Source organism: Pseudochaenichthys georgianus, chromosome 9 (assembly GCF_902827115.2).
Source record: "Pseudochaenichthys georgianus chromosome 9, fPseGeo1.2, whole genome shotgun sequence".
NCBI lineage: Eukaryota > Metazoa > Chordata > Actinopteri > Perciformes > Channichthyidae > Pseudochaenichthys > Pseudochaenichthys georgianus.
Window position 1 is genome coordinate 31,280,818 of NC_047511.1, and position 27,538 is coordinate 31,308,355.

The following is a 27,538-nucleotide window of genomic DNA, read 5'->3' on the forward strand; positions in this document are numbered from 1 at the left end:
GAGTTATTTACACATATTTTTACAGTATGAAAAGTCACAAAAGGGTTCAAAAAGCTTACAGCGATTCAGAGGGAAAGGGTCTTTTGTCATGTTGCCTCAGACGCAGCAATAAAGTAGTTATTTTTCAAATAAAGGTTTGTTACTGTAATACACAATGCCTATTCTGTCTTTTTTTTTTGCGCATTTGTAAACACGTATTTGAGTGTAGCATTCTGGGATATCAGTGCTTTTATATCTTTATTTTAAAACTACAAATGAGTATTATGGCCAATTGAGAAAAAGTGTTTGAGTTGTGACTTTAAAATGTACTCAAAGTCATTATTTAAGATGTGGCCGGGCCCTTATCCCTTCTGGAAAAATAACACACCTTGACAACAGTGACTTTCACAGCAATTTGTTGGCCATTATGACACTGGACAGCATCAGTGTTTCACAAACACCCCCGCCTCTGTAGTTCATGTCTCAATGTTGCTGTGACTCCGCTGTGGTCATAAGAATTTAGTTTGAGTGTTCATCAATAGCGTCCTAGAAGTGTTGATCTGTATGTGAATATTATGGACACTCAGTGGCTGACGTTCATCTCACTGTCCTCATCCTCGTCCGCGGAGAAGGCAGAGAAGCTGATTGGCTCACATGTCAGAGTACGTAAATTCACCAGGCATGCTGTTTGGGTGCTGTTGAAGTCTGGAATAGTAACCAGAAGGCATTCTTGGCCATCAGGACCTGGCAAGAAGAGAAGAAGAAAACATGTATTGGCATATGAGACAGTTCATGTGCACAATATAGCCAACATAATGTCAATATCTTAATATTTAGAGTCTAAGGACAGACCATAATGTGATCGCTTACCTTTAACGAGCTTAGACTGAAAGGCTGGGGCCATGCCACTGAAGTACACATGGGGACACTCTTCCAAGATGAAAGGGTCTTTTTGGTAAAATGGGTAACAACCTGGAAGAAAATGTACAGAAGACATTGTGAGTACAACAACAGATATGACCCAGAAGGTTTGCGTTTGTTTTGCATCAACTTGTGTGACTAACCCAGAGTATCGGGTGCTGTTGGCGCCAGGTGTCTGAGTCGCAGCGTGTCCTCCAGTATTTCCAGGTGATCGTCCATGCTGCTGTATCTCTGAATGTCACAGACATTCTGGCCGGATGTGCCCAGGAACCTTGGAGGAAACACAAAAACATGGCTTTTAACATATTCAAACTTGCTTAGGGTTCAAGACCAAATCTGTTGAGGAAAATATTTTCCTAGGCCCACAACTTTGACCCAGTTTATAATGTTCTACTCCCCTTGCCGAGCACAGGGTTGATGCACTCTCTGTGTTGTGTCTCCTTATTCCTGCCTGTTGGTGTCAGCTGATAGAGGTGTAATAGTGATTTGTTTGTTTGGTCTTGTCGTGCAAAATGTTGATTATTCTCTTATAACTAGCTAAATACATGGAACTGGGGGGGGAGATCTTAAGAATTGGTTGGCCACGAGCTGTGTCACTTTGTGGATGCAGCAAATGTCAATTCTCCGGACGTAACTTCAAATGAATCTTCAGTGTTTGCCATCCAGTTCCAGCTCTCCTGTGTTCTCATTTTGTTCTACTCCTTGCTCCAGAAGTTTCCATTACAATCCTATCCTCTGCTCGTGACTATATTTTTTTATAATAAGTGCTGAACAGTGGACTTTGTCGATTTTAAGAGTGGTTCATATGTGTTTTTAATAGTTAAAGAAATGTGTTGATTTAGGAATGTATGTATGTACTGTATTGCTTACCTAACTCCATCAATGTGTGATTGGTGTGGATTGGTGACCAGCTGCAGCGTGGGGTACACTGAGGACAGGGGGAACATGCAGCGGTGGAGGGCCTGCTGAGGGAGGGTGAAGTTGGTGGGGTCGTACTGGCCCGGCATGACATCCACTGGAACTGAGGCCTATAACAGCAGGAGGCAGTGACAACATAGTTATATCATCACTTTTTTCAGATGAAAACCCTTTTAAGAGATTCAATAAGTAACTGTAACGGATAGGAACTTAACTTGTTATCTAATTGCATTACTCCATAACATGTAACAAGCTACTGGGGAGGGGGGGGGGGGCAGACTCACCACCAGCTGAAGCAGCATCTCATCCAGCAGACGAATGGCCTCCACGCTGCCAGCCTGAGTCTTCTTAGTGAGGTATTTAGGCTTAACACACAGAGGATTAAACATGTTTTTAAATATTAATTATGAGAGCCAGTTCATGTTTGCTTCTTTAGAACTAATTAAACATATTTTTGAGAATAATTGTGTGTCAAACAGTTACCTTGGTCGCTGCGTCAGCATCCTGGGTGTTTTGGCTCAGCAGGTTTCCAACCAGTAATACTCTGGAAATTGTCGCTGCGCTGCTCTGCTCCCCCTGGTCACCGAGCTGACCAGTTACCATGTCAACCAGCAGCTGCAGCCCCAGCATGCTGTCAGCGTGAGTACTGCCGAGCCCGAGTCCTGAGACCAGGAGCACAAACCTGGATGAGGACAGAAGCTGCATTAGAACGTATTATCACTAAAGGCAGGGATTTATGGTGTGTATATGTATTTGTGTGTTTACCTGTCAGAGCTCAGTGTAGGTCTTGGTGATTGTGGAGGAAGATCAGCCATGCAAAAGTCCTCAACAGTGAACTTCCCATCATTCTTTTCAGCTCCATATATTGCAATAACACTACCTGTAAGAGAAACAGAAGATAAGCCATTACATAGAGGACAGCTGTACACAGCTGAGTGATGAAACCCTGTAATCCTATATTCTAAATTCACATTACAAGCAACTGCGTCCCGAATCCAATTTCTTTAGCTTTCATGTGACACAGATCTGTATGAGTGTGGACTGTGGACAGACACATACATCCTATGTTCCCCTTACCTGTGACACACTTGTCTCTGTAAATGTTGCCCTCCAGTTTGATCCTCTGTAGCTCATCCTCCAGAATCAGCTCATCCGTCTCATTGATGAATTTGACTCTTGCAGGCTGAGGCAACAGGTTGTGCTGAAGGGAAGAGGAAAACAATGATACATGACACCTGCCAGAACATTCGTTCATTTTGTCAGGGATTTAGGGGGTCAAGCTGGTGAATGTTCCTTGACTGCTGACCTCCTCACTGATCTCTTTCAGAATGGATGGCTGCAAATCCATACGCTTGAACAAAGTCCCCACAATGCAACACTGCTCCCCTGTCTGAAGATCACACAGTTTCCTAATAAGCACATCTGATCCTGGCAGCAACAAAAAGACACACATAGATAAGAAAAATTAATTCAGATGCTTGAGTCCAAAATGTAGGTCAAATATGTGCCAAGCTCACCCCACTTCTGCTTGGCTCTCTCTGACAACAAGGGTCTCATCTGCATGAGTCGTGCTGCGTAGATATGAGCATACTGGCGACTGAAGCTCCTCTCCCCGACCGTGTATCGCTCGGAGCATGGACTGTAGGCCAGAGACATCCTGTCAAACACCGGGCCCTGGTCCTCGGAGGGGCGGCAGAGTAGAGAGGAGCCCTGCTTTTGGGCACTTAGGTCGGAAAACATGACTGTCCTGAAGCAGATGCGAAGGAGAGGTTAGTAGAAACCTGTCTGCTGTGTTACATCCAAACTTCGTGAATACCGTGCACGTTTAAAGTCGTTTTAAAAGGCTAGCAGCTCAATTCAAAACAGCGTTAATGACAATAGTGCTCTTCCAAAACATTCCCACTGTTTTGAGAATATCAATAATAATGTCACAGATGTAACGACCTTACCTTAGTACAGGCAACGCAAGGCTTCAGCTGGTATCCGTGTTGAATCAGGTTGTATGTTATGTAGTCAGATATCAGTCATTTCATCCCGAGCAAAGGAAACAATTCCCGCGAAATCACCCGCTCAACATTGCTGTTTTTTCAAGATGACTGCAAAGTCTCGCGAGAAAACATGGGATGTGGGATAACAAGTCTACAAACATAGAAAACTAAGGTAACGTAACGTTAACTTGAATATAAATTAACTGAATCAAGTTTAAGAAGCAGTCTGGCATATAATCAGCATACTATTTCATAAAGGGGCATTTTATAAAGATCGAGAGTAGTACATTTAGGTTTTTTTACAACGTCGCACCCAATATACGTCACACATTTCAAAACAAGGGTCGCGCTGTGTTGATCTCACAAAACCAGCCGTCTCCTCGCCATTTTTTCGCAGCTCTTTGTGCGCCACTCTGCTTTAAGAGTTTGCGTGTTTTTTGACGAGCGATTCGTCGACTCGGGTTTTAATTCTTTAATAGACAAAATGCAAGGAAACAGAGGCCCCCCCCAGCACCACCACGGGTCTAACCGCCCGGTGGAGCAGAAGAACACCAACGGCCAGCAGCCCGAGGATCCTAGCAACGAGGCCTTAACCCTGGACCTGCAGAACTTCAGGAAACCCGGGGAGAAAACCTTCACCCAGCGGAGCAGGCTGTTCGTAGGAAACCTGCCCACCGGGACATCTGAGGAGGAACTGGAGAAGCTATTCGCCAAGTACGGCAGGGCCAATGAAATCTTTATCAACAAGGAGAGAGGCTTCGGCTTCATCCGGCTGGAGACCAGGATCATAGCAGAGATAGCCAGAGCAGAGCTGGATGATACCCCGTTCAAAGGCAGGCCTGTCAGGGTGAGATTTGCCACACACGGTGCAGCCTTAACTGTAAAAAATCTGCCAGATTTTGTGTCCAACGAGCTGCTGGAGGAGGCCTTCGCTGGCTTTGGGCAGATAGAGAGAGCTGTAGTCATAGTGGATGATCGTGGGAGGCCCACAGGGAAGGGAATAGTGGAGTTCACCTCAAAGCCAGCTGCAAGAAAGGCTTTGGATAAGTGCAGTGATGGTGCCTATCTTCTCACAGCCTTTCCTCGACCCATTACAGTGGAACCCATGGAGCAGCTGGATGAAGAGGAAGGACTGTCAGAAAAAATCATTAACAAAAACCAGCAGTATCACAAAGAGCGTGAGCAGCCACCAAGATTTGCACAGCCGGGCTCCTTCGAGTTCGAGTATGCCATGCGCTGGAAGGCCCTGATGGAGATGGAGAAGCAGCAGTACGAGATGGTGGACCGCAACATGAAGGAGGCTCAGGAGAAGCTGGAGGTCGAGATGGACGCGGCCAGACATGAGCACCAGGTGATGTTGATGAGGCAGGACCTGCTGAGGCGTCAGGAGGAACTGCGGAGGATGGAGGAGCTCCACAATCAGGAGGTGCTGAAGAGGAAACAGTCTGAGATCCGGCAGGAGGAGGAACACCGGAGGAGAGAGGAGGAGATGAGGATGCGCAGTGAGGAGATGCTGAAGAGGCAGCAGGAGGGCGGCTTCAGAGGCAACTTCCCTGAAAACAGGGAGCAAGAAATCAGGATGCACATGGGCGGTCACGGGATGAACAGAAACTCGCTGGGTGCCAATGCTGGTCCTGCAGGTGCTCCTGCTGAGAATGCTCCAATGATGCCAGGGCAAGGAAACAACATGCCCGGGCCGGGCCAGGGAGGCTTCCCCAGGGGTCCCGCCGGCCCTGGAGACTATGGACCCAACAAGCAACGCAGATTTTGAATAATATGCTTAAAATCCTTTTTCATACTCGCTGTATTTTAAAGTTCAGGTAGTGAGGAGTTACTGGTTGAACAGGTGACAGTTGCATGTGTCTACCGGCCGCTACAGCGTCTGTTTTTTTGTTTTTAGTTCTTTACCTTTTTTTTGTACCTTTTTTTTTTTTTGGGTTATGTCTTTAGTACTAAACTGTCATAACTCTGAATGAGCCATGTGTTTTACTTTTATTTCCCACATTATTGTATTTTTCATTTGGATAGAGAACGTTTTTTCGTCCTGAAAATGTCGGCTTTTCTGAAATAAATTCATGATTCCCTAAGAATTTCTCAATGTTTTTCAAAGCAGCATAAGTGACTCCGTCAAGACACATTTTATCTACATGATGGCCATTTATAGGTGGGGGTGTCTCACACTCTTGGTTCAGTTGGTGTTCACAGCTGTCAGCTGGATGCCTGGCATTGATTAGAATATTGATTTAATGATGAATGGCCTGAATCACAGTTAGAGGGAGCCATCTTTGCTTTTCAGCACAGCTGCAGCGTATAATGTTAAGGAGATACATTTAGGCATAGTCATTGTTTTTCATGCCCTGGGCATTTTTGAGACTTAGGGCTATTTTTTTTCCATAACATGTCTTCCATGTCTTCTTTCATACTAGTGAAAAAACTCATCCTAAAATACACATTTATCTGTTTATTTACTTTGTCTTAATTGATTCTTCAGATTTCTCCGTTATTCACCTAAAGTTAGCTCACTTAATACATCATTTGCATAGTTAAACATTTCGGAAAGATCTTTCTGTTTCATGGTGATATCTGTTGAATAAATATTTTTACCCTATTCTCCTGTAGTGTCTTTCAAAATGTATTGCTTTGTACATGTACACTTGCCAGTGGTGAGCAAGATTAAACAAGATACATAAGAAAGAAAACAGTGAATATAATTGTATATTTACATATATTATGTTGTATTATTCTGAATCTACAAATTAATTTAATTCATCAAATTCACATAGTGGAGTAAAAAGTTCAATAGTTGCTCCTCAGGTGGTGGAATAGAAATAACCAGTAACATGAAATAAAAAATTTATGAAAGTACCTAAAATATGTACTTCAGTAAAGATACCAGTTAATGTCCACTAGAGTAGATACATTTCATTGATCTTAGCTTGGGAAATTGTTGCAAATAATAAAAAATATGATCAAATTAAAATAAACAAACAGTACATTTATAGATATTAACAGTAACAACAATAATATCTATAGTATAATGATACCAAATGTACAGAATGTGTTAGGATTACAGGTCTCAATTTTCCCTCAAGCTAGAGTTTTCCATACGGCTCTATGTATTGCTTTTTTCAAAGTTTAAAGGTCAAACTATCAATCCTAGCAGAGTATTTAAGTTAAAATATTCATGTATTTAAAGGCATTTTTGCTCTCAACTGGTTCAGATATCAGTATCGTTCAATGCCATGACAGCAGTATTGAAGTTTCATGGAGAAACTCCTCAGTCTGCCAAGATGAAACCCAAACACACGGCATGCAGAGAAAGCCTGGTATGTAAACAGGGTGTGTGTTAATGGAGGCGGACAGCTGGTTGCATAATATCCAAACAGTGTCAGAGTGCATCTGCCAGACGACCGGGTTATGTCATTATAGTCTTTGGGGTTTTGGTTGAACAAGTGCCCAAACACCTATGCAAAAAGATAAAGAGTTAAGTGAGGGATGGTTCTCATGACAACGTGCAAAAAATATAACACTGAGTTGTATAAAATAAGCTGATATGTCTCCCGTTACAATAAGGAGAATGTTTTCTTTTTACTTAAGGGCTCTCCTATCTACAACTTTATCCTTTAAAAAAGGAATACCTAAAAGACTTAAAATGACAACACAGTAAATGTTATAAATCAAGTCAATGCATTTAAACTAAAAAGTATGAATGAATGGTTACAAATAGGTTAAAATACAGCGTAATAAGTAAACATCCCTCTAAATTGAAAATATATTTATCAGTTATTTGAGCATTTAAAGCAGAGAGCAGGGATCTCACTGTAACATAGTACGAAAGATCATCTCTGGGTTGCCTGCAGTGCAGTGTGTTAATCTGCCTCACGCAAAGGTTTTATACAATGAGATAAGAAAATATAAACCTTAATCAACCCCTAGAAGGACATTCAGGTTTCATGGCAACAACAGATATGAAAAAGAAACAGAATGAAATAGGTCATACTTCAGAACTCAACCAAGATGAAAAGAGGAAGAATATCAAGCCGGACCCATGAGTGAACGTACAGTCTACCAATAAAGAAATATGGATGTACACATATATCTATCAATAAATAATCTCAAGTCTATCCATAGATATAAAAGATGATGGTCAAGGCCTTTGGATTAAACTACCCTTCACCTGTATCTGAGTCCATCAAGTCGTGAGCGTCCTGCAGGAGTGACAGCTGCGTGAATGTTGATCGATAACTGGATCATAAAGAGGGTAAAGTGTGTGTTATCTGGACGAGAGATCTGCAAGGTCTAAAAACGGGATAGATAAGTACTTTTGAAAGATTCCGTACCTCGGATGATAGATGGTATATTGATCAAATCAAGTTTTATTTATATAGCACATTTCTAAACGATTTTTGGTCGAGCCAAAGTGCTGTACATATAATAAAAATAGCCTACAGTAGAGACGCTTTACAACAAATACAACAGCACAGATTGTTCAGAATATCAGTATGAGAAAAACGACACCCTCTATCCTTAGACCCTCTATCCTTAGACCCTCACATCGTACAAGGAAAGACTTCCAGAGAAAACTCACAGTTTAAGGGGAACATGGGAGAAACCTCAGGGAGAGCAACAGAGATGATTGTGAAACTGAGGCCTTTAAACCTGAACCCAAAAACACATCAATGTCATCAGTTATTCCTTATATTTAAAATAATAAATTTGAATAATTATACACGCCTGCATGATTGTGTAAATATATGTCAGACCTTGCAACGTAATATGCCAGTTTACTTGTCAGGATCTTTGTATATAAATAAGTGTTATTTATTTATAATTCTTTAAGGAACAAGTGTCTAACACACGTTTGAATATATTTTATAAATCTACACATTAATTATTTATGAAATGTTATTAGTACATTTAAATCATAGTTAAAATTGTATACAACTACAAAACAAATACAGCAAATCTACTTGTAAATACACACTGTATTTTAATTTCAGATTGCTTACAATGTGCTATTATTTATGATTTTATGTGGCGTTTGGCAAAAGAGGATTGTGGATTCAAATTCACAGGAAATAAATAACATTAAAAAACACACATATTTTTAAAGTTAAGCTGTTACAGCGAAGCCCAAAGTCTTGCAGGACAAATTCAAATGTAGCTTCCCGTTTATGGATTTGGGGAATTTCCCAGGAGTAGTTTCTTCCAAAAATGCAGACTTGTGTTGAATTTTTGCAGAAACACTTTATGAATGAAAGTCCAGTGCATGCTCATGTTGAGCTTGGCACTCATAAATAATGGGTGCCAGTACAGTGTCTTCCTCTGAAGGGCATAAAAAGACGATAAAGTAGTGGGAATAAAGTAATTAAAACATAAATAAACAATATAACAGCGCTGCACAGATACTGTTAAAAATAATAAATTGCTTGTAATGTTTGTTAATCAGAATCCTAACCTGGTGTATTGCTAAGTAGGATTTCAGTATACAGACATAGGTAGGGGAAGATTAAACCGAAACAAATCAAATAAGATAAGATGGAGCTTTATTTTTCCCCGTGGGGAAATTCAGGAGTTTAAAGCAGCGACAGAGTGAGAATGAAAAACAGGACAATACAGATTCACACAAGGATAATACAATTAAAAATAACATTACAAAAACAGAATTGTGTAACAAATATACAGAAAAAACACAAAATGTGTACAATATATCCGAATTAAAGACATTTAGATTTTTGGTTTGCTGGCCAAGTTACAACGTTTTATGTGTTGCCGTGACTTATCAGCACAGTAGAGAACAAAGAACGTATCACCATATCTGTCCTTTTTATTCTTGTCCTTTTATCACAGAATTAGAATTGTTTATCTCAGCAAGACCTTGAAGCATGATAACAACATGACAATAAAGTTGATTTGATATTGGAGGATGTGATCCAGGAACAGAATAGTCTTCTAATTATATCGATATGAATTTGGCTTGGAAGAATATCCTCCTTGTATTCAGATTTGAAAACTTATTTTGTTTCTTTTTAAAAACATTTTATACAAGGGAGTGTTGTAAGGAAGTGTTTATTGGAAGTGGGCAGATAAGCTCTCTCTCTCTCTGACAGCAGTGCAACTGGGATGAGGGTCTAAAGGTCACATTCAGTGAACAGATTGATCTGAATCAGTCCGACTAATGTTTATACAAACACCCAAAGTTGCTGTGAAAATAAATGATTGGAGATATATGTACGCTGGGTGTGGTTGTTTCTTCCTCTTCGCCTGTAGTTTCTACTTGCTGCTTGGGATCACCCCAGCAACCCTATCGAAATCCCACCCATGTTACGTATCATGAAGAGGAATTTGATCATCCATAGCTGTGATTGGCCAGCCGTGGCATCACACCAGATAAGATAGGTGTGACATCACAGGATCTGTCATATCTGTCTCTTTCTAATTTGACAGATCGTGTGCCTATGAAACTGAGAAAAACTGAGAGTGGTAATCTGCATATTTATGTCCTGTTTTGTGACTTGTTTATATTAATATGAGCAGACATTGTGATTGATTTTACAAAATAATATGTTGCATGGAATCTGTATCAATGTGGCTATCAGGATGAAGGAAAACAATCCATAAACATTGCATGTTCATATTCCCCGCATCCCGCATGTCATCACGCTCACAGACTGGCCCATTAATGAATTCATTTGTATATTTATTAGGGATCAATTTAGCCTCTCTGAATATCTCTGGCTGTTTAAAGTGATGTAAATATGATGGAGATGGACACATTATCTGCCCTAGCCCTGCAAAGCAAATACTCGTCATCAAAGAAAATTAGTATCTGAGGTTGAATGATGCTTCTTCTGCTTTTTTAATCAGACTTCTGTAAAATACACATAGTGTACAGTCGAAGCCAATTAGCAATTTGGTGAACATACACTTCTTGTAGCCCCTGGATCTAGACCTCTGAATCACTGCTTATATACAGTACCTTATATTTTGTTTAGCTGGTAAAAAGGCACCTTTGTTGGCCTTTTACAACAGAAACATTAATTTGAGCCTGGTAAACAGAATTAAGAATGGGGATGGTATCGACAGCTAAATCTATGAAAATTAGATATAAGTACTTTAAAAACGATTCAGAAAGTGTAAATGCATTATTGCAACAGTACAAGTTGTTGGAAATTGTCTTTGGCATATGTCTTTAATTGCTAAAAAAAAAACACCTCAACAAACTACTACCAACACTTTCCTTTCAAAAAACAAACCCCACACATTTAAATTAGCTAGAAGGAAATCATTCATAGTAAATGTAGTTAAACAAGTCATGTCTGAATATCAGGCTCAATATGTATAGTAGTAAAACATTAAAACATTTGTGTGGAAGTAATAAAATAATCTGGGCACCCCTGGTGTACCTAATATCTGACCTGTGTACCACAGATCATTGGACTGAACACACACTGTAGCCTATATTTCACTCAGATTGTCTCAATTTTTATAACCAACAACTTATGCACTCAGAATAATTTGAAGAATGTAATCATATAATTTGTATTTATTTATTCATTTATTTAACAGGAACAGTGCACATTAAAGAGCCTGTGACACGAGTTTCCCCCATCATCCAAACCTGATCCAAACCCATCAATTTGAGTACAAATTGTCCCCTCTAAAACCGTTACTGAACTGATTTTGGATATTTGTACTTTGATAACCATTAATCTGCCCTTCAATGTTGACCATTTTCTGGATCTTCTCGGGGATTCTTCAAGTCCCGCCAAATGATGTGTGACGTCATTGCGGGCACAGCGCTCCAGCTGCACCGTTCAGGATCCCAGCATCTGCATGTAAACGCACGATGGCGCACACAGCAGCAAGCGATGACAGCGATGACAGTTTAATTTTTAACGTGTCTGAGAGCTCATATGAGGCTGAAGGATCAGTTTATGTTGTATCTGTTAGAAGTTTAGGAATTAGGTGCGTCAATATGCGCGATCATATGGTCATGTAGCCAGTGGTGGAATGGGACTAAAAATCATCCCGGGACTCTCGACCGGCCCACTTCGGTACCGCTAGTAAATTGTCAACGGGGGGAGTGGGGGATGTGCTAGTGACTTATCTGACCGGCCCACTTCGGTACCGGCCCATCGGGATTCGTCCGTAAACTGTCAACGGGGGGAGCCTCGCTGCGGGGAAACGGTGGACCTAGTGTCCCGATCGGAGTGGGAATAATAATAATAATAATAATCCGTGCATTTTATCCATTAATTTCCCCAACATTGTGGTAAAAAAAACACACGTTTAATCCATGTTGGTGTACTACAACTACAAAAAGCATCGGTTTGTTTTCTCATCAGGAAATGCAGACCGGCTCAAACAAATGATTTTTAAATCATCATCCTCACGATCATTTAATGTATCATATGTTCGCCGAATTGACATGAAAGCACTAATAAATGTAGTTTCATCCACTTGAGTTTACAACTACAAAAATAATCGATTTGTTTTTATATCACATCCTACGGGAGGAAATTCAGCAGCTCTCACCACCGATTTTTAATCCTAATGTAATCATCATCTTCACCATGATCATTTATGTTTATGTCGCCGAATTGACATGAAAGCACTGACAAATATGAACATACTGTAGTCAACTTCATTAAAACGTTATTAACGTGCCTAAACTCAGTAATTCACAAGGATAATACAATTAAAAATAACATTACAAAAACAGAATTGTGTAACAAATATACAGAAAAAACACAAAATGTGTACAATATATCCGAATTAAAGACATTTAGATTTTTGGTTTGCTGGCCAAGTTACAACGTTTTATGTGTTGCCGTGACTTATCAGCACAGTAGAGAACAAAGAACGTATCACCATATCTGTCCTTTTTATTCTTGTCCTTTTATCACAGAATTAGAATTGTTTATCTCAGCAAGACCTTGAAGCATGATAACAACATGACAATAAAGTTGATTTGATATTGGAGGATGTGATCCAGGAACAGAATAGTCTTCTAATTATATCGATATGAATTTGGCTTGGAAGAATATCCTCCTTGTATTCAGATTTGAAAACTTATTTTGTTTCTTTTTAAAAACATTTTATACAAGGGAGTGTTGTAAGGAAGTGTTTATTGGAAGTGGGCAGATAAGCTCTCTCTCTCTCTGACAGCAGTGCAACTGGGATGAGGGTCTAAAGGTCACATTCAGTGAACAGATTGATCTGAATCAGTCCGACTAATGTTTATACAAACACCCAAAGTTGCTGTGAAAATAAATGATTGGAGATATATGTACGCTGGGTGTGGTTGTTTCTTCCTCTTCGCCTGTAGTTTCTACTTGCTGCTTGGGATCACCCCAGCAACCCTATCAAAATCCCACCCATGTTACGTATCATGAAGAGGAATTTGATCATCCATAGCTGTGATTGGCCAGCCGTGGCATCACACCAGATAAGATAGGTGTGACATCACAGGAGTGGGGGGCTCAGTACATGTTGTTTCACCTTCCCCAACACTGTCAGACGGACTAAAGGAGAGGCTGTCTCCCACTCTCTTTCTTTGTCTAAGAGACAATCTGTATCTTCAGGTAGGGCAGCAGTGATCAATAAACACTCCCTTACACTCTTACCTGAGGAGCCTTCTTTACCTGCTGCTGGAAAACTCAGGAATCATGAACCGTGTCGCAGCCCTCATCACTTTTCTGACCTTCATGGTAAGTTAGTCTGGAAACCTTCCTTTTGGAATGGGTACTTATACTGTACACTTGTTTCAGTCCACTATGGACGAGTATAAGGGTCATTTGATTTATTCTCCAATGTTCACTGTTGTTTACTCTTAGCTATTCTTATGTAGTCTCAGTATTTCAACATCATTCTCAACATTTAAAATTTACATTTAGATTTAATGCTTAAATTCAAAGAGAAACAATGTTCTTTCTCTGATCAAAATTTAAATCTGAGATTTCAACTCTTTTCTCAACATTGCTAATTTATGCTGAAGAAGCAAAAAAAACATCCTCCTCTTAGGTTAGGATATGCTATGTGACCAGGATTGTACATTTGAGAAACACAAGTAATTTATCTTCTAATTAAGATACTTAAGCAATATAAACACTACCACGCACAAAGAAGTGTTTTATTCAACTATTATCTAGATGCAGGCAATCATAAAATGACTAGCGCTTAATGTGGTAAACAGTAAAACACAATAAAAGACAAAACAAAACTGATGTTTAATCGTTTGTCAAATCTTTTCACCCAACACAAAGGTTAGATAAGTGTTATTTAATGCAGCAAAGGCCTAGTAAGTCTTTACAATATTTAGCCTAATGCTAAACTAAACTAAACACAATAGATATTGTGATGTGTTTTTATTTTGCTATTTAAAATCTTCCATACACCTGAAAGTGCTATTGAAATAGAAGCATAACACATATATAACATTAAGTAATCAAATATAGACTCGTAAAAATCGAGTTGTGTCAAGATGCAAAAGATAAAGTTGAAATGCGGACCTTTTAGAAAGGTTTTTAAAATTGGATGGGAAAGGTCTTTTAGAGAGGTCCATATGGATAAGTAATAAAAAAAGTACATTTACAATATGTAAAGATGATCATTAAAGACCTTCTTTAATATAACAATTATATATAAATGTGTCACAGATTTACCTATAACATGTTTGAACTTGAACATATTTTAATGTTTTACAATTGAATTGTCGAGCGATCAAGTGTTAAGTGTAGCTCACAGGGCAGGACACACTGTAGCCTGCAGCAGTAACGTCACGAGTCAAGTTATGACGCACTCAACCTTTATTCATGGTAGTTATCATTGTAGTTATGTTGACTACAGTGTGTCTATTTGGTTCAAAAAAGCTGTACATTATAGACTACAAAATTGTGATACAACATGAAAAGTCAGTGTCTTTAGGTTGAGTAACTATTAACTTCCTTTATCTGTTTCTTACTTCCTTTTTTTCACTTACCCGCAGCAGCATAATGTGGTTTCTCCTCCTGTGATTATTTGTGACGATTCTTTCTTAAGTGCAGGTTCTGTCAGAGGCCCAACACGAGCCGGGCTTCTGCTCTTTCTATGAGCAGTGTGGTCGCAACCCCTCAGTGGGAGCCGCTCTCCTCCCCCCCATCGTCCCCTGTCTGGACTACAGCCGAGCCCGAGCCCTCACAGGGAAGCACTACAGGAGACTCAAAGAGGTCTGTAGATGGTGACAGTGTGTCACTTTTCAGCATTAAAACGTCTAAAAACAACTAGAACAAAGTTATATATGTTGTTTGGTTGTGTACTTATATTCCCAAATATACTCAATTAACATATTTTAATTGTAAAAAAATCTGAAATGTCGGAAAACTACTTATTTAGTTGCTTTAAATGGTGATAAATCTCATTTGCGCAATCCCCAACATTGTCATTGTGTAGACATAAATTGATTTTTTATACTAATAGCTTTTTTAGATCGTGGTCTCTTCTAACTAAATATTTGTATTGGATGAAGGCACCAGCTTTTAGTCACATAGACATCTGTATCTTAAGTTAGCAGAGGAATAACCTTAGCCAACATAAGCGGCAGCCGGGCAGCAGCAGAGCAATTCAGATTTTTTTTTTTTATTCTCTGTTTTTCAATGTGTTTCATCAATGAGTCTGTTTGTATGAGAGGAAGCCACCTCTGTGGATAATTCGGCTTCCAGTCAAAACCTGAATGATGAAATATTATATATATATTAGATATATTATCCCACGCTATATCATGATGTGACCAAATTCAGATTTTTGCAATAAAGCATAAAAATACATACTGTGAGTTTAAGTGGAGCCCAGAACAGGAATAAAGCATGGTAGACTAGTTTTAAGTGTTTTTTGTGAATTCTTAAGTAATAATTCTTATGTATTGCCTTTACAGTAAGTATTTGGGTCTGTCGGTTTATAAACAGCCCCTGTTCTTGCTGCAGGTGTGTCCCTTCTTGGACCGTGGAGAGGGCAAGACGTTCGCCTGCTGCTCCAGGAAACAGCTGTTCTCCCTGGAGATGAGTCTGACTCTGTCCAAGTCGTTGCTGGTCCGCTGCCCGTCCTGCGCTGAGAACTTCGCCCACCTGCACTGCATCAACACCTGCAGCCCCAACCAGAGCCAGATGGTGAAGGTCACAAAGGTCATGAACGTCACCATACTGAATACAACCAAGGAGGTGGTGGTAGGTTACGAGGCGTTCCTCAGCACCTCCTTCTCAGACCTCTCCTTCCAGTCCTGCAAAAGTGTCAGGATCCCCTCCACAGGAGGCTTCGCCATCGGCACCATGTGTGGTCGCTACGGCGCCAAGCTGTGCACCCCCCAGCACTGGTATGACTTCCAGGGAGACTCCAGTAACGGCCTTGCTCCACTAGACATCGACTTCCTGCTGGTACCACCGGGAGTCACTGAGGGACTACCTGCGGGGGTGATTCCCTACGCTGGACGGGCTCTCCGGTGTAACGAGACCACGCCCTCCGGGAGTCAGGACTGCTCCTGCCAGGACTGCCTTGAGTCGTGCCCCAGGATGCCGCCTCTCAATCTGCCCCCCGGCCCCTTCAGGCTGCTGGGGACCGACGGCTTCCTCGTGATTACTATCCTCTTACTCTGTCTCCTGTTGTTTTCCTTCATTTTCTACCTCGCCGTTGCTCACCAGGTGAGGTCCAATAAAAGAAAGGATGAAAAGAAAGGGAAGAGGAAGGGGAAAGGCAAGGACCAGAACAGTAATGATGTGAATCAGCGGCTCATTGATCCGTCAGAGGTGACCTGCGCTGAAAAGAACAGCCTGGTTGCTCAGGCCCTCCTCAGCTTACAGTTTCGATATTGGGGAACTCTCATGGCTACTTATCCTCTCACGGTTAGTTCCACCAAAATTCTTGTTGAATACATAATAACAGACATTAAAATAGACATCTTGTTTCACTTTAAAAGTTAAAGACTATTTTACTTTTGTTGAACACATTCTTGGCCGCGAAAGGCAATTCAAAGACTCTAAATGCAAAAAAGCTGCAAAGATAAGTCAACTAAATGATAAGTCAATAATTGGAAACAATCGGCAGTCATATAATCATCAAACAAAATGTTCCATGCAAGTCAGCGGCGGCCTCTTAATTAGTTTGGGTATAATTTCATACATTTCTGACTTTATTGCCCCAAGTGGCCGTACATTTAAAAAGTATTGTTCCATTGTTGTACAAACAAAAACGTATATACATCTTTTGAAATGCTTAAAATTCTTCACACTATTGTTTTGAGAATTTGAGTTTCAGTTCATTTTTTTCTTCAATGAAGGTGCTCCTGTTGTCGGCTGCAGTCACGGCTGTCTTCTCTGTGGGCCTGAAGGACATCGAGCTCACCACGGACCCCGTGGAGTTGTGGTCTGCCCCGAACAGCCGCGCCCGGCAGGAGAAAGAGTTCCACGACACTTTCTTCGACCCCTTCTTCAGGACCAACCAGCTGATCTTGACAGCGCCGGGCAAAAAAGGCCACATTTATGACTCTTTGCTGTTTGGAAAGCAGAACTTCAGCGGGATTATCTCCAAAGATCTCATTATTGAGCTGATGGAGCTCCAATCACGAATCCAGGTAGAGAGCCTATAATCAAAGCAAAACATTTACCACAACACAGGTACAAACATACCGAAATAATACGGACCTTACCCCAAATTAAACCGATATTTTACCCCTCCCTACATCCCCTGCAACCAAGATTACACTCAAAAATATACAACTATAAAATTAGGAGTCCCTTGTCCACTGCTGTTGGGGTTTTTCGCCGGTGTTTCTCCAAAGATGGTGGCCAATTGGGCCTGTTGGGTATATTTTGGTCACACTGACGCCTTTTCTTCGCCCTTTTTAGAACATTGAGTTCTGGTCAGAGGATCTGAACCGCACTGCGAGTCTGAAGGACGTCTGTTTTTCACCGCTGAACCCAAGCAACCCCAACCTGACGGACTGTGCAGTCAACAGCCTGCCGCAGTACTTCCAGAACAGCCTGGACAACCTGAACGCCAAGGCCAACATGACGGAGCTGGGAGTGACCAAAGAGGTGGACTGGAGGGAACATCTGATCTACTGCCTCGGGTGAGCACGCATCTAAGTTATTTATAACGCACATTGAAAAATACCACAGTTGGATCAAAATCCAAATAAGTGACTAGAAAAGCACATTACAAAGTCAGGATGAAAAAATCTATAACCTTGATAATAATATTATTATATTAAGAACGTCAGGGTGTCAAACTCAAATTGAAAAGCAACAGTGGATGATTTATTAAGGACTCATACATTTTACTTATATAAATAAATAGCCTTGCGTTGAAGTACAGAGAGTACTCAGGTTGCCAATTGGCCCATTTGAGAATTATATATTATTTTTCGGAATTATAAGTAATATTATAAAAATGCAATAGTGTGCTCATCATGGTTGGCTGGTAAATATGTGGCTAATTTGATTCACTCATAAAGTTAACTTCATAATGATTATTGTTTCTTCTGCTTTTATATTTTGTTCTAAATATGTAAATCAGCCTTTACTCTGTAATTTAACATAACCTTTTCTTCTCTTCTTCCATCTCCTCTGAAGCTCTCCCATGTCCTTCAAAGACATCACTGCTTTAGGTTTGAGCTGCATGGCGGATTACGGAGCTCCAGTCTTCTCCTTTCTGGCTGTGGGAGGCTACGAGAGTGAGTGACTTTCTTCTTCTACACAGGAAATAGCTGCACAATAAAAGCAAATCAAGGTTATATAGCACACTTCAGCAACACTGCAATACAAAGTAACACAATAACAAGGACATTGAAATGCAATTAAAACGCCATGAGAAATGTAAAACATGCTGAAATAGAATAAGGCAATATAATTCTAAATGGCTATCAATAACAAGAAGAATAGTTACAGTGCAAGAAGTGAATTATTATTTGATTTAATAAAAGGCAACAGCAAACAGAAACTGAAGGCTGCCTCTACGTGTTTAGATCCTGAGAGGTACTCATGATTTAGAGGATGGATTCATTAAACAATTGTTGTCCTGCTTTTCTCAGACGACGACTTAACTAATGCTGAGGCTCTCGTCATGACCTTCTCCCTCAATAACTACGCTCGTACCAACACCAAGTTCAAAGTGGCCATGCAGTGGGAGACGGAGTTCCTTAAAATTGTCCAGGATTACCAGAAGAGCCCGAGCTCCAACTTCACCTTTGCATACATGGCAGAGGTACAGTAAAATATGGAAACTCTCATGCTGTATCCTGTTGATATCCTGTCATCATTTTATTTAACTATTTAGCCCCTAATTATTTTCTTCTGTCTCCAGAGGTCTCTGGAGGATGAGATTAATCGGACAACAGCAGAGGACATCCCCATCTTCATGATCAGCTATGCTGTGATCTTTGTTTACATCGCTGTAGCACTGGGGGAGTACTCTTCATTGAAGCGCATACTGGTAAGACTTTAAAGAGTAATCCCTATCTTCTTTATAGTGCAGTCATATTACTCTGCTTTGTTTTAGGCACTTGAGGTTGCTAGAGCCATCACTATGGTTCAGACTAGTCAAGAAATATTGGATGGATTGCCTTCAGTTTGTGTACAGGCATTCCGAGTCCTTCAGACTTTAACACCAGGCTTTGATGATCCCTTAGCTTTTCCACTAGAGCCAACATGAGGTTCACATTGAGGGTTTTGAGTGAACATTCTTCCCAACTACTGCATGAGTTGCCTTGAGATGTATCAAGACTGAGTTCTTACCGCAATGGCCCATGTTTGAAACCGACGTATGGCCCTTTGCCTGTAAGGTATTCCCTTTCTAACCACCATTGTTACTAACCCTGCTTCCTTGCACATTCATGAAGTCAAAATGTAATCACCATAAAAAAGAGTAAGGCACACAAGTTTACCGGCAACCCAAAAGGAGGTTATCACCTGCTTCGATGGGTTTTCAGAGAGATGCAGTAGAACATGCATATACACACTCATTTTGGTGGAAAAAAAGGTTCTCATCTTGTTAAGTTGTTGCTAGATGACATGTCGGTTTACTATAAAAAAAAGAACAACTCCAAAATGAGCCACATCCGAGGAGGTAAAACTGATAAGCCCCGTCTTATCACATGTATGATAAGGTGATAAGGAGAGACGTATATCTGCACCAGCTGTATGGTGATAATCTCTACAGTGAAGCACGTAGGTTGTGTAGCCCATTATGTTATACAATACAGAAGATATGATACAGCAAAAGATATGGCTCTCAGAAGGTTCGCTGAGTTTGTTCTACATCTGGATCTTATCTCTGCGTCCTGTAGGTGGACTCCAAGTTCCTGGTGGGTCTGGGTGGGATCCTGGTGGTCGGCTGCTCTGTCCTCTCCTCCATGGGCTTCTACTCCTGGATCGGCGTCCCCTCCTCGCTCATCATCCTGCAGGTCGTGCCTTTCCTGGTGCTCGCCGTTGGAGCCGACAACATCTTTATCTTTGTTCTGGAGTACCAGGTGTGTACTTGTTTGTGTACACCAGTATTGCTGACTTTACAGGATGTGAACTGTAAATAATTGATGGATGTAACTCCACTCTTCCTTTCCTCGCAGAGAGATGTGCGGATGCCTGGAGAGAAGAGAGAGGAGCACATCGGTCGTGTGCTTGGAAACGTAGCTCCCAGCATGCTCCTGTGCAGTCTCTCCGAGTCGATCTGCTTCTTCCTCGGTAGGAACCTTTGTAATAAATACCCAAGTAAAAAAATACATGTCTGGGGAGACATCAAAAATATGTATCATGTCAGCACCCTAAAAAACGTAAACCTTGGACCAAAATCTTCTTTTTGAATAAAGTGAAATATCAGATTTATAAATGTATATTTTTTTGTATAATTGTAGTTTTACTGAATGAGTGGTGTTTTAATACACTACATTCGACATAACAAGTTTGTTACCAGCAGTGAAAGACTTTTTTTCAAAAAGCTAAACAACCCAAAAATTGGGATTAAAGACGAATATTTTTTTAGATTAAATTGTGTTGTATTGAATTCATCTTTTTATTATATATTTTTTCTGTTAAACTTGGACATTTTTCGATCACAGTTATACGCAGCCTCCCCTGGCATCAAGTTTGAAAAATACTTTAATAAGAATACTTTTGTAACCTAGTCTTTATCCGCAACTGTGTGGAAATACAGGATTAAAACAGAATGAATAGACATGCAAAACATTTTCTATAACTGTATCTTGTTTTGTTCCCCAGGGGCCCTGTCCACCATGCCAGCGGTGAAGACCTTCGCTCTGTACGCGGCTTTCGCCGTGCTCATGGACTTTGTCCTCCAGATGACAGCTTTCGTGGCGCTGCTGTCCCTGGACGCCCGTCGCCAAGACAGAAACCGCTGTGAACTGGTCTGCTGTGTCACAGTATCGACAAAACGTCCCAACAAGCCTAACGAGGGCTTCCTGCTCCCGTTAATGAGGAAATACTACGCCCCTGTCCTCCTGCACAGCGTCACCAGGTTTATTGTGGTAAAGCTACATCCCCGTTAACTATAACATAAGAGACTCATTCTGAACATAGTTTACCTCTGATGTGAAATCTAACTTTAGCAATGACATCAAGTAAGATGATCATGCTCTCATTTAAAAAACGATTCCAGGACTAATTTAACTGGACATTGTATTGGTGTAAGTGGTGTAAGAAGTACTCAGTCATAATACCTCTTTACTGTTATCTCTTCAGATGGTGGTCTTCATCTCCATGCTGTGTGGATCTGTATACCTCATGTTTAATGTGACTGTGGGTCTGGATCAGGAGCTGGCTATGCCTGAGGTCCGTCAGCACCTCCATACATTTCAATTAACGGTTGCTCACCAATTTTTTTTAAACTAACATATATTATTTATTTTTTGGTGCAGGGCTCTTACATGCTGGACTATTTCAAGTACCTGTACAAATACTTTGAAGTCGGAGTCCCTGTTTATTTTGTAACAAAGAAAGGCTTTGACTTCACTGCTGTGAAGGGCATGAATGCAGTCTGCTCCAGCGTGGGCTGCGATCAGTTCTCACTCACCCAGAAGATCCAGTACGCCACCAACCACCCTGAACTGTGAGTTTATCATTTTCATGATCTATGTAGGTCAAACTGTAGACTATAAAAAAGATTATGCACTTTTATTTGATAACAAATTGTGGCTCAGTTAAACTCTTCAACCTTTTGTGAGGTGAGACACTACAGGCAAAACATATTTTTTCTATGCACTGGTCAATTTGGAGAGTTTGGGCTATTTCCGTTTCATAACATAAATTATGTTGGACTTGACAAAAGAAAATATCCAAATTATACATTTAATTGTTTTTTTACTAAACTTGGCTATTTGCCAAACTACAGAAGAAAAATATGAATAATATTTTCTTTAATTTAAGTACTGTACTGATGGTGATATGATGCTTTGATGGTATAAAAAGAAGACAATTATTTAGTCCTGTGTGTTGTGCTTTCAGGATCAATTTGGCGTTTATCTCTGTGAATTATTGGGCACTTTTAGATATAATAAAAGCTAGTTTTGTAAATTACCAAGAGTAACCAGGGCCTACTGGTGAGAGTAGCTGCTCTACATCAGCCAGTGGCTCAGTGCTGATTGGTTCTCTGCCTTTGTCCTTCACATTTCTCATTTTACAGTGACTCTTCCTTGAACCTGCTGGTATCATGGTAGCAACCTCTAACATACTATCCAATCAGATCAGTTAATGGTTAACTCAGTTACATGAGCTTCACTGAGCAGATAAAGGCTGCCTCAACATGACCGTGCCATCAAGAGCCAACACCCAGAACATCCCTGATCATAATTACTGACTGTTTTATTCGAAACATTTGATTATGGTTATGACCGGGCTGATTATTAGGTCTAAAAACACTTGGATTGTAGCCTGTATCCTGCAGTACAGCATATTTATTTTCCAACAAACAGACAAATGAATACACTTACAGGAGAGAATTGTATAACCTTGTGCTCACTATCTGATTTTGATATACTATCAGCGTTCAGCTTGATTTGAAGGCCCTTTTGAGAGTCAGAGGGATTATAATATATATGACCTAAATTGTTTCCTTCGCAAAATAAGAATTATAGAGCTAGTTTATTATCCTCATTATCAGTTGCTTACCTGCAAACTGCAAAGCTCTTCTCATAAATAAGGAAGCCCAGAATTATAGTGTGACATCAAATAAAATCAAGGTCAGAGACAAAGAAAACGTTGATGCTTGATAATAAGACATTTATTAAGTTTAGCTTGCTAAAATAAGATCAAATGGTGTTCCCATTCACTGCAATATGTCAGGAGGATGTATTCATAGTTTTACATTTTGGGAAATATACTTATTTGCTTTCTTGCAGAGAGTAAGATCAAAAGAAGTCTCTGCACGGCAAGAACTGGCTGATCGCTGTAGCTTCATTTTTAAGGAGCATATTTATATTCCCTAGCTGTTTATACTATCAATATGACACGTAACAAAAATACCTTTAAATGGTTAAATGTTCTCTGCAATGTGTGCTTCTACATCCTAAGGCCATTTCAGGTCAAATTCTGAGGAAAAACTCGAAAGATCCAGGCGAAGTGGCATATCTGTTGGAGAAACGTTCACATATACTAGATGAACGGAGTTGCATCACTTCCCTTTGAGAGCTGTTATTAACCTCATCACCACACTGAGTGTAGACACTGTGTCCCTTGTTTGTGGAAAAAACGTTTTTTTATATGTATTTTTAAAAGTTATAAAGATAAGATTATGGTTTCTCACATTAGTGATTTCCCCCCCCCCCCCTGTCCCTAGATCATACTTGGGTATTCCTTCTAACTCCTGGGTGGACGACTTCATTGATTGGCTGAACCCAGAATCCAGATGCTGTCGTCTGTACCTCTCTGGCCCAAATGCTGGAAAGTTCTGTCCTGCAAGCGAATGTAAGAATAACCACAGTAACAAACTCTCTTTACATTTAATTTCCTTTGATGATGAAAGCTATTATCCTTCTTTTATTCATACCTAATCTGCTTTTATGTGTCAACAGCTGATTCTCTCTGTCCCATGAAGTGCATGTCAAGGCCTCCAGATGGCGTCCTCAGGCCCACTAAGGAAGAATTCAACCGCTTCTTGCCTGACTTCCTGGGTAACAGACCTAACCTGCAGTGCCCCAAAGGGTATGTTAGCGGCACATGTACACACGTTAAAACATCACAACATGAAAACAATATCATGACTGCTTATTATCTCTTTCAACAGAGGTCTTGGTGCCTATGACAAAGCGGTGGTGATGGATGAAAAAGGAGAAATTATAGGTTAGTCATTTAAAATCTTCTATCTAAGATATATTATGTAGTTTGTTTGTAGGCCTATGGAAGCTATTGAAAAAATCAACAACTATTCATATGAAATGGAAGAAGGGCCTAAATTCAATAAAAATAAGTGTTTTTTTAATGAATGTTTTCTTCCCTGTGCTCCCAGCCTCTCGGTTCATGGCGTACCACACACCGTTAACCAACTCGCAGGAATTCACTGCTGCACTCAAGATGGCCAGAAAGCTGGCCCACAACATCACAATGAGCATGAGGAAAATCGAAGGCACCTCACCCGACTTTGAAGTATTTCCTTACACGTATGTACATTCATTTAACTGTATCTTACCTTGATAATTTTACAAAAACGATTCTTTCTTATTTCGTGCCTCTACTGTGACTTGTTAACATGCTTCAATATTCAAAGAGCTCTTTAGTTTCTCATACTGCCTGTGCTGCAGCACCTCTTTTTACCCTCTGTCTGAAACCAGAGCCCAGTCTGCTCTGATTGGTTGTCTCGCCGGCTCTGTTGTATGGCTTAGAGATGTCCCGCCCCTTAAAAGTCCAATGGAGGCGTTTCAGGCAGGGGGGGGAGTGTGTGGGAGGGAAACTCTCCCTAGCTTGAACTTTAGGATTTTAGCCTTTACAGACCATTTACATGCACACAAACCTTTATAACACACTACAGGAGAGAAAAACCCCATAATAGGCCCCCTTTAAACCTTTGCTGTCTGTCATTTCTAACCATTGTTTGTCTTCTCTCCTTCCTCCAGGGTGACCAATGTATTTTATGAGCAGTACCTGACCATTGTTCCAGAGGGACTGTTCAACATCTCCCTGTGTCTGCTGCCCACCTTCGTGGTGTGCTGTCTGCTGCTCGGTCTGGACCTGTGCTCCGGCCTGCTCAACCTCATCACCATCATCATGATCACCGTGGACACTGTTGGGGTCATGACTCTGTGGAACATCGATTACAACGCCGTCGCCCTTATCAACCTGGTCACGGTAAGACAATTAAAGAGGCGCTGCGCTGATCTTACATATGAAGATAGTTTTACTGGTAATAAGGAGTACTTCTCATCCTGTGAAGACAGTTGTATGAGGTTTTCTGTTTTACTAAAGGGATTTATTTGACACAATATGCTAGGTTAACTGGTTTAGCTGTGAGAACACAGTTGCGAATATCAATATTATTAATTATAAAGGAAGAAAAAACAATATTGTTAAAGTAACCCATAGTTTTAAAAATTCTCCGCCAATTCGGGTAGTTGACATTTTTTTGGAAAAACATGCAAAAGGTGTTCCTAGTTCCAGATTAAGGTGCTAGAAATCCAGATATTTTAGCCTCTGCTGCTCCAATTTCAATCTTTTTTAGATCTTCAGTCATTTGTTAGGTCCCCTTCATTATGCAGGTGCAAAACTAAATTGCTATAATCTTATTTTAGTATTTTTTATATGTCTTGTAGACAATCTGTGATGTTATATGTCATTGTTAGAAGAGTAATATGTTTCAAATACATTTCTATTCTAATTTCTTACTCTACTTGCATACTCTCTGTGTTGTTTGCAGGCGGTGGGCATCTCGGTGGAGTTTGTGTCTCATATGACAAGATCCTTTGCACTCAGCACTAAACCAACACGTGTAGAAAGAGCCAAGGAGGCTACGGCCAACATGGGCAGCGCGGTGAGTTAACCATAAGACAAACCAGTGCACAAATTGTTAAATACAAACATTTGATTTTTATAAATATATGTATTTTTCACCCTGTAGGTGTTTGCTGGTGTTGCTATGACCAACCTGCCAGGCATCCTCGTGCTGGCGTTTGCCAAAGCGCAGCTCATCCAGATCTTCTTCTTCCGATTAAACTTAGTCATCACACTTTTGGGGATGGCTCACGGACTCATATTCCTCCCTGTGCTGCTCAGCTACTTTGGTAAGTACTTTATAGGTGCGTGTTTATATATGTAACAAAGAGGTTTGAAAAGCTACATTGCAGTTTATCTCAGTTTATCAATTCGTGAGTGAGAAGTTTTAATCTTTGCAATTAGCATTTCTTTTTCAATCACTTGCAAAATACATGTTCAATTAAATGATCAAAATCTGTAAGGAGGTACAAATAAATGTTTTATTAATTTAGCTACTGAAGACCCTAATCTCAAAAGCTCACTGTGATATGAAATAATATATAACTAAAATAAAAAATGAAATATCCCTGGTTGATTAGCATGGTGAAAAAATATCCAAACATTTTGACGAGTACCGTTAAAACAGGGTGAAAGCAACTTTTCCTTTTGGTGGCTTTTGGCAAATAAACAAAAACAAGGTTTTGAAGCATGAAAAAAAAAAAATTGATGCAATAAAACTTGTGACAATTGTATTAAACATTTTCTTTTTAAACTGAAAAATTATGCAAAGAGATTTGGAGAAAATCTGAATATATTTGACTCACACCTTGTTTTTTTCCTTGCTCAGGTCCTGGTGTGAACAAAGCCGTGCTGCTGCAGCTCCAGCAGGTCAAAGCGAAGGCCGCCAGGGAGCTGGAGATGAGGAACAATATGAGACGTATCTATGATAACCTGAGCTTTGAAGACAGCGAGATAAAACAGGACCCTACAAAGGACTCCAGCAGTCCTTCACAAATTGAAGAGAATCAAAAGCAGGAGAAAGAGGAGAGGATCGATAGCTTCTGAGCGCCAATAACAAAACTGTTTTAAAGCTTTGATGAGTAAATACTTGTGTAGCAAACTGAACAAGGATGGACACAGAAACAGGACAGAGATAGCAAACAAGGAGTCCACTATTTGGCTCCCTATGGAAATCATTCGCTTTACTATGTACCTCAATCAGAAATGGACCGGTGGGACTGAAGACAAAACCACAGTTGTGCAATATATCCAAGCAATGCGACAAAGAGAGTCAACCTCCCTGCCTCCACATGAGAGAAACTACACGTCTGCAGCCGGGCTAGATTTGTTTTTTTTGATTGTGGAATTTCTTGACAGGATAGGAAGTCGACACATGTTCTTGAATTAGTCATTTTGTAGTTTTTGTATTAAATGTAATTATTCTGTATCTGTGAACACTTTACATTAGCACTGTTTAGAGGGATTTAAAGGAACACACACTCCATATTTTCATGTTATAGTTTCTTCAATAGCATAGCATGGAAAATTGCTGTAAAATAAAAAAATATGTAATGTATTTAAACATTTAGAATCATCATTTTTTATAATAATTGTATTTATGGTACATAGAAGAAAAGCCTCGACACACTAGTTTCTTTAACATCCATACAATTGTATGTGACTGACAGCTATTGTGTATTAAATATATAAATAAATATGGTAATCATTAAGTTCCATCTGTTAATGCCCTTCCTGTACTTTCATGCAAAGGTTTCTACTAAAAGGTTATTT

General features: G+C 40.1%; 3 protein-coding genes across 3 annotated transcripts; 2 read left to right on the plus strand and 1 right to left on the minus strand.

Annotated features, from left to right (window-relative positions):
• Positions 1-259: 259 nt before the first annotated feature.
• pold2 (polymerase (DNA directed), delta 2, regulatory subunit) lies at positions 260-3,928 on the minus strand. The gene is made up of 11 exons (XM_034091166.2): positions 3,768-3,928; positions 3,336-3,565; positions 3,125-3,246; positions 2,896-3,019; positions 2,584-2,698; positions 2,302-2,500; positions 2,103-2,183; positions 1,771-1,928; positions 1,044-1,171; positions 850-951; positions 260-723 (listed from the first exon to the last, which is right to left on the minus strand). Exons 2-11 carry the CDS (start codon positions 3,556-3,558, stop codon positions 563-565), a joined length of 1,413 nt encoding a protein of 470 aa, XP_033947057.1. The 5' UTR covers positions 3,559-3,565; positions 3,768-3,928; the 3' UTR covers positions 260-562.
• Positions 3,929-4,155: 227 nt separating this feature from the next.
• nono (non-POU domain containing, octamer-binding) lies at positions 4,156-6,414 on the plus strand. The gene has a single exon (XM_034091167.2). It carries the CDS (start codon positions 4,291-4,293, stop codon positions 5,575-5,577), a length of 1,287 nt encoding a protein of 428 aa, XP_033947058.1. The 5' UTR covers positions 4,156-4,290; the 3' UTR covers positions 5,578-6,414.
• A 6,928-nt stretch (positions 6,415-13,342) lies between these two features.
• npc1l1 (NPC1-like 1) lies at positions 13,343-27,490 on the plus strand. The gene is made up of 21 exons (XM_034090302.1): positions 13,343-13,519; positions 14,855-15,016; positions 15,770-16,681; positions 17,116-17,409; positions 17,684-17,907; positions 18,410-18,510; positions 18,868-19,040; positions 19,140-19,268; positions 20,122-20,304; positions 20,401-20,515; positions 21,050-21,315; positions 21,530-21,619; positions 21,706-21,896; positions 23,622-23,749; positions 23,857-23,986; positions 24,069-24,124; positions 24,291-24,441; positions 24,895-25,126; positions 25,692-25,805; positions 25,893-26,055; positions 26,595-27,490. Exons 1-21 carry the CDS (start codon positions 13,478-13,480, stop codon positions 26,810-26,812), a joined length of 4,074 nt encoding a protein of 1,357 aa, XP_033946193.1. The 5' UTR covers positions 13,343-13,477; the 3' UTR covers positions 26,813-27,490.
• Positions 27,491-27,538: the final 48 nt, after the last annotated feature.

Coding starts and splice junctions, on each gene's coding strand:
- pold2 (XM_034091166.2), bottom strand. CDS start 3,558: ATGTTTTCCGACCTAAGTGCCCAAAAGCAGGGCTCCTCTCTACTCTGC. Junction 2,184..2,301: donor ATGCTGACGCAGCGACCAAG/GTAACTGTTTGA, acceptor CTGTGTGTTAAG/CCTAAATACCTCACTAAGAA. Junction 1,172..1,770: donor TCACACATTGATGGAGTTAG/GTAAGCAATACA, acceptor GTTTCCTCCAAG/GTTCCTGGGCACATCCGGCC.
- nono (XM_034091167.2), top strand. CDS start 4,291: ATGCAAGGAAACAGAGGCCCCCCCCAGCACCACCACGGGTCTAACCGC.
- npc1l1 (XM_034090302.1), top strand. CDS start 13,478: ATGAACCGTGTCGCAGCCCTCATCACTTTTCTGACCTTCATG. Junction 15,017..15,769: donor ACTACAGGAGACTCAAAGAG/GTCTGTAGATGG, acceptor TTCTTGCTGCAG/GTGTGTCCCTTCTTGGACCG. Junction 25,806..25,892: donor CGGCCAACATGGGCAGCGCG/GTGAGTTAACCA, acceptor TTCACCCTGTAG/GTGTTTGCTGGTGTTGCTAT.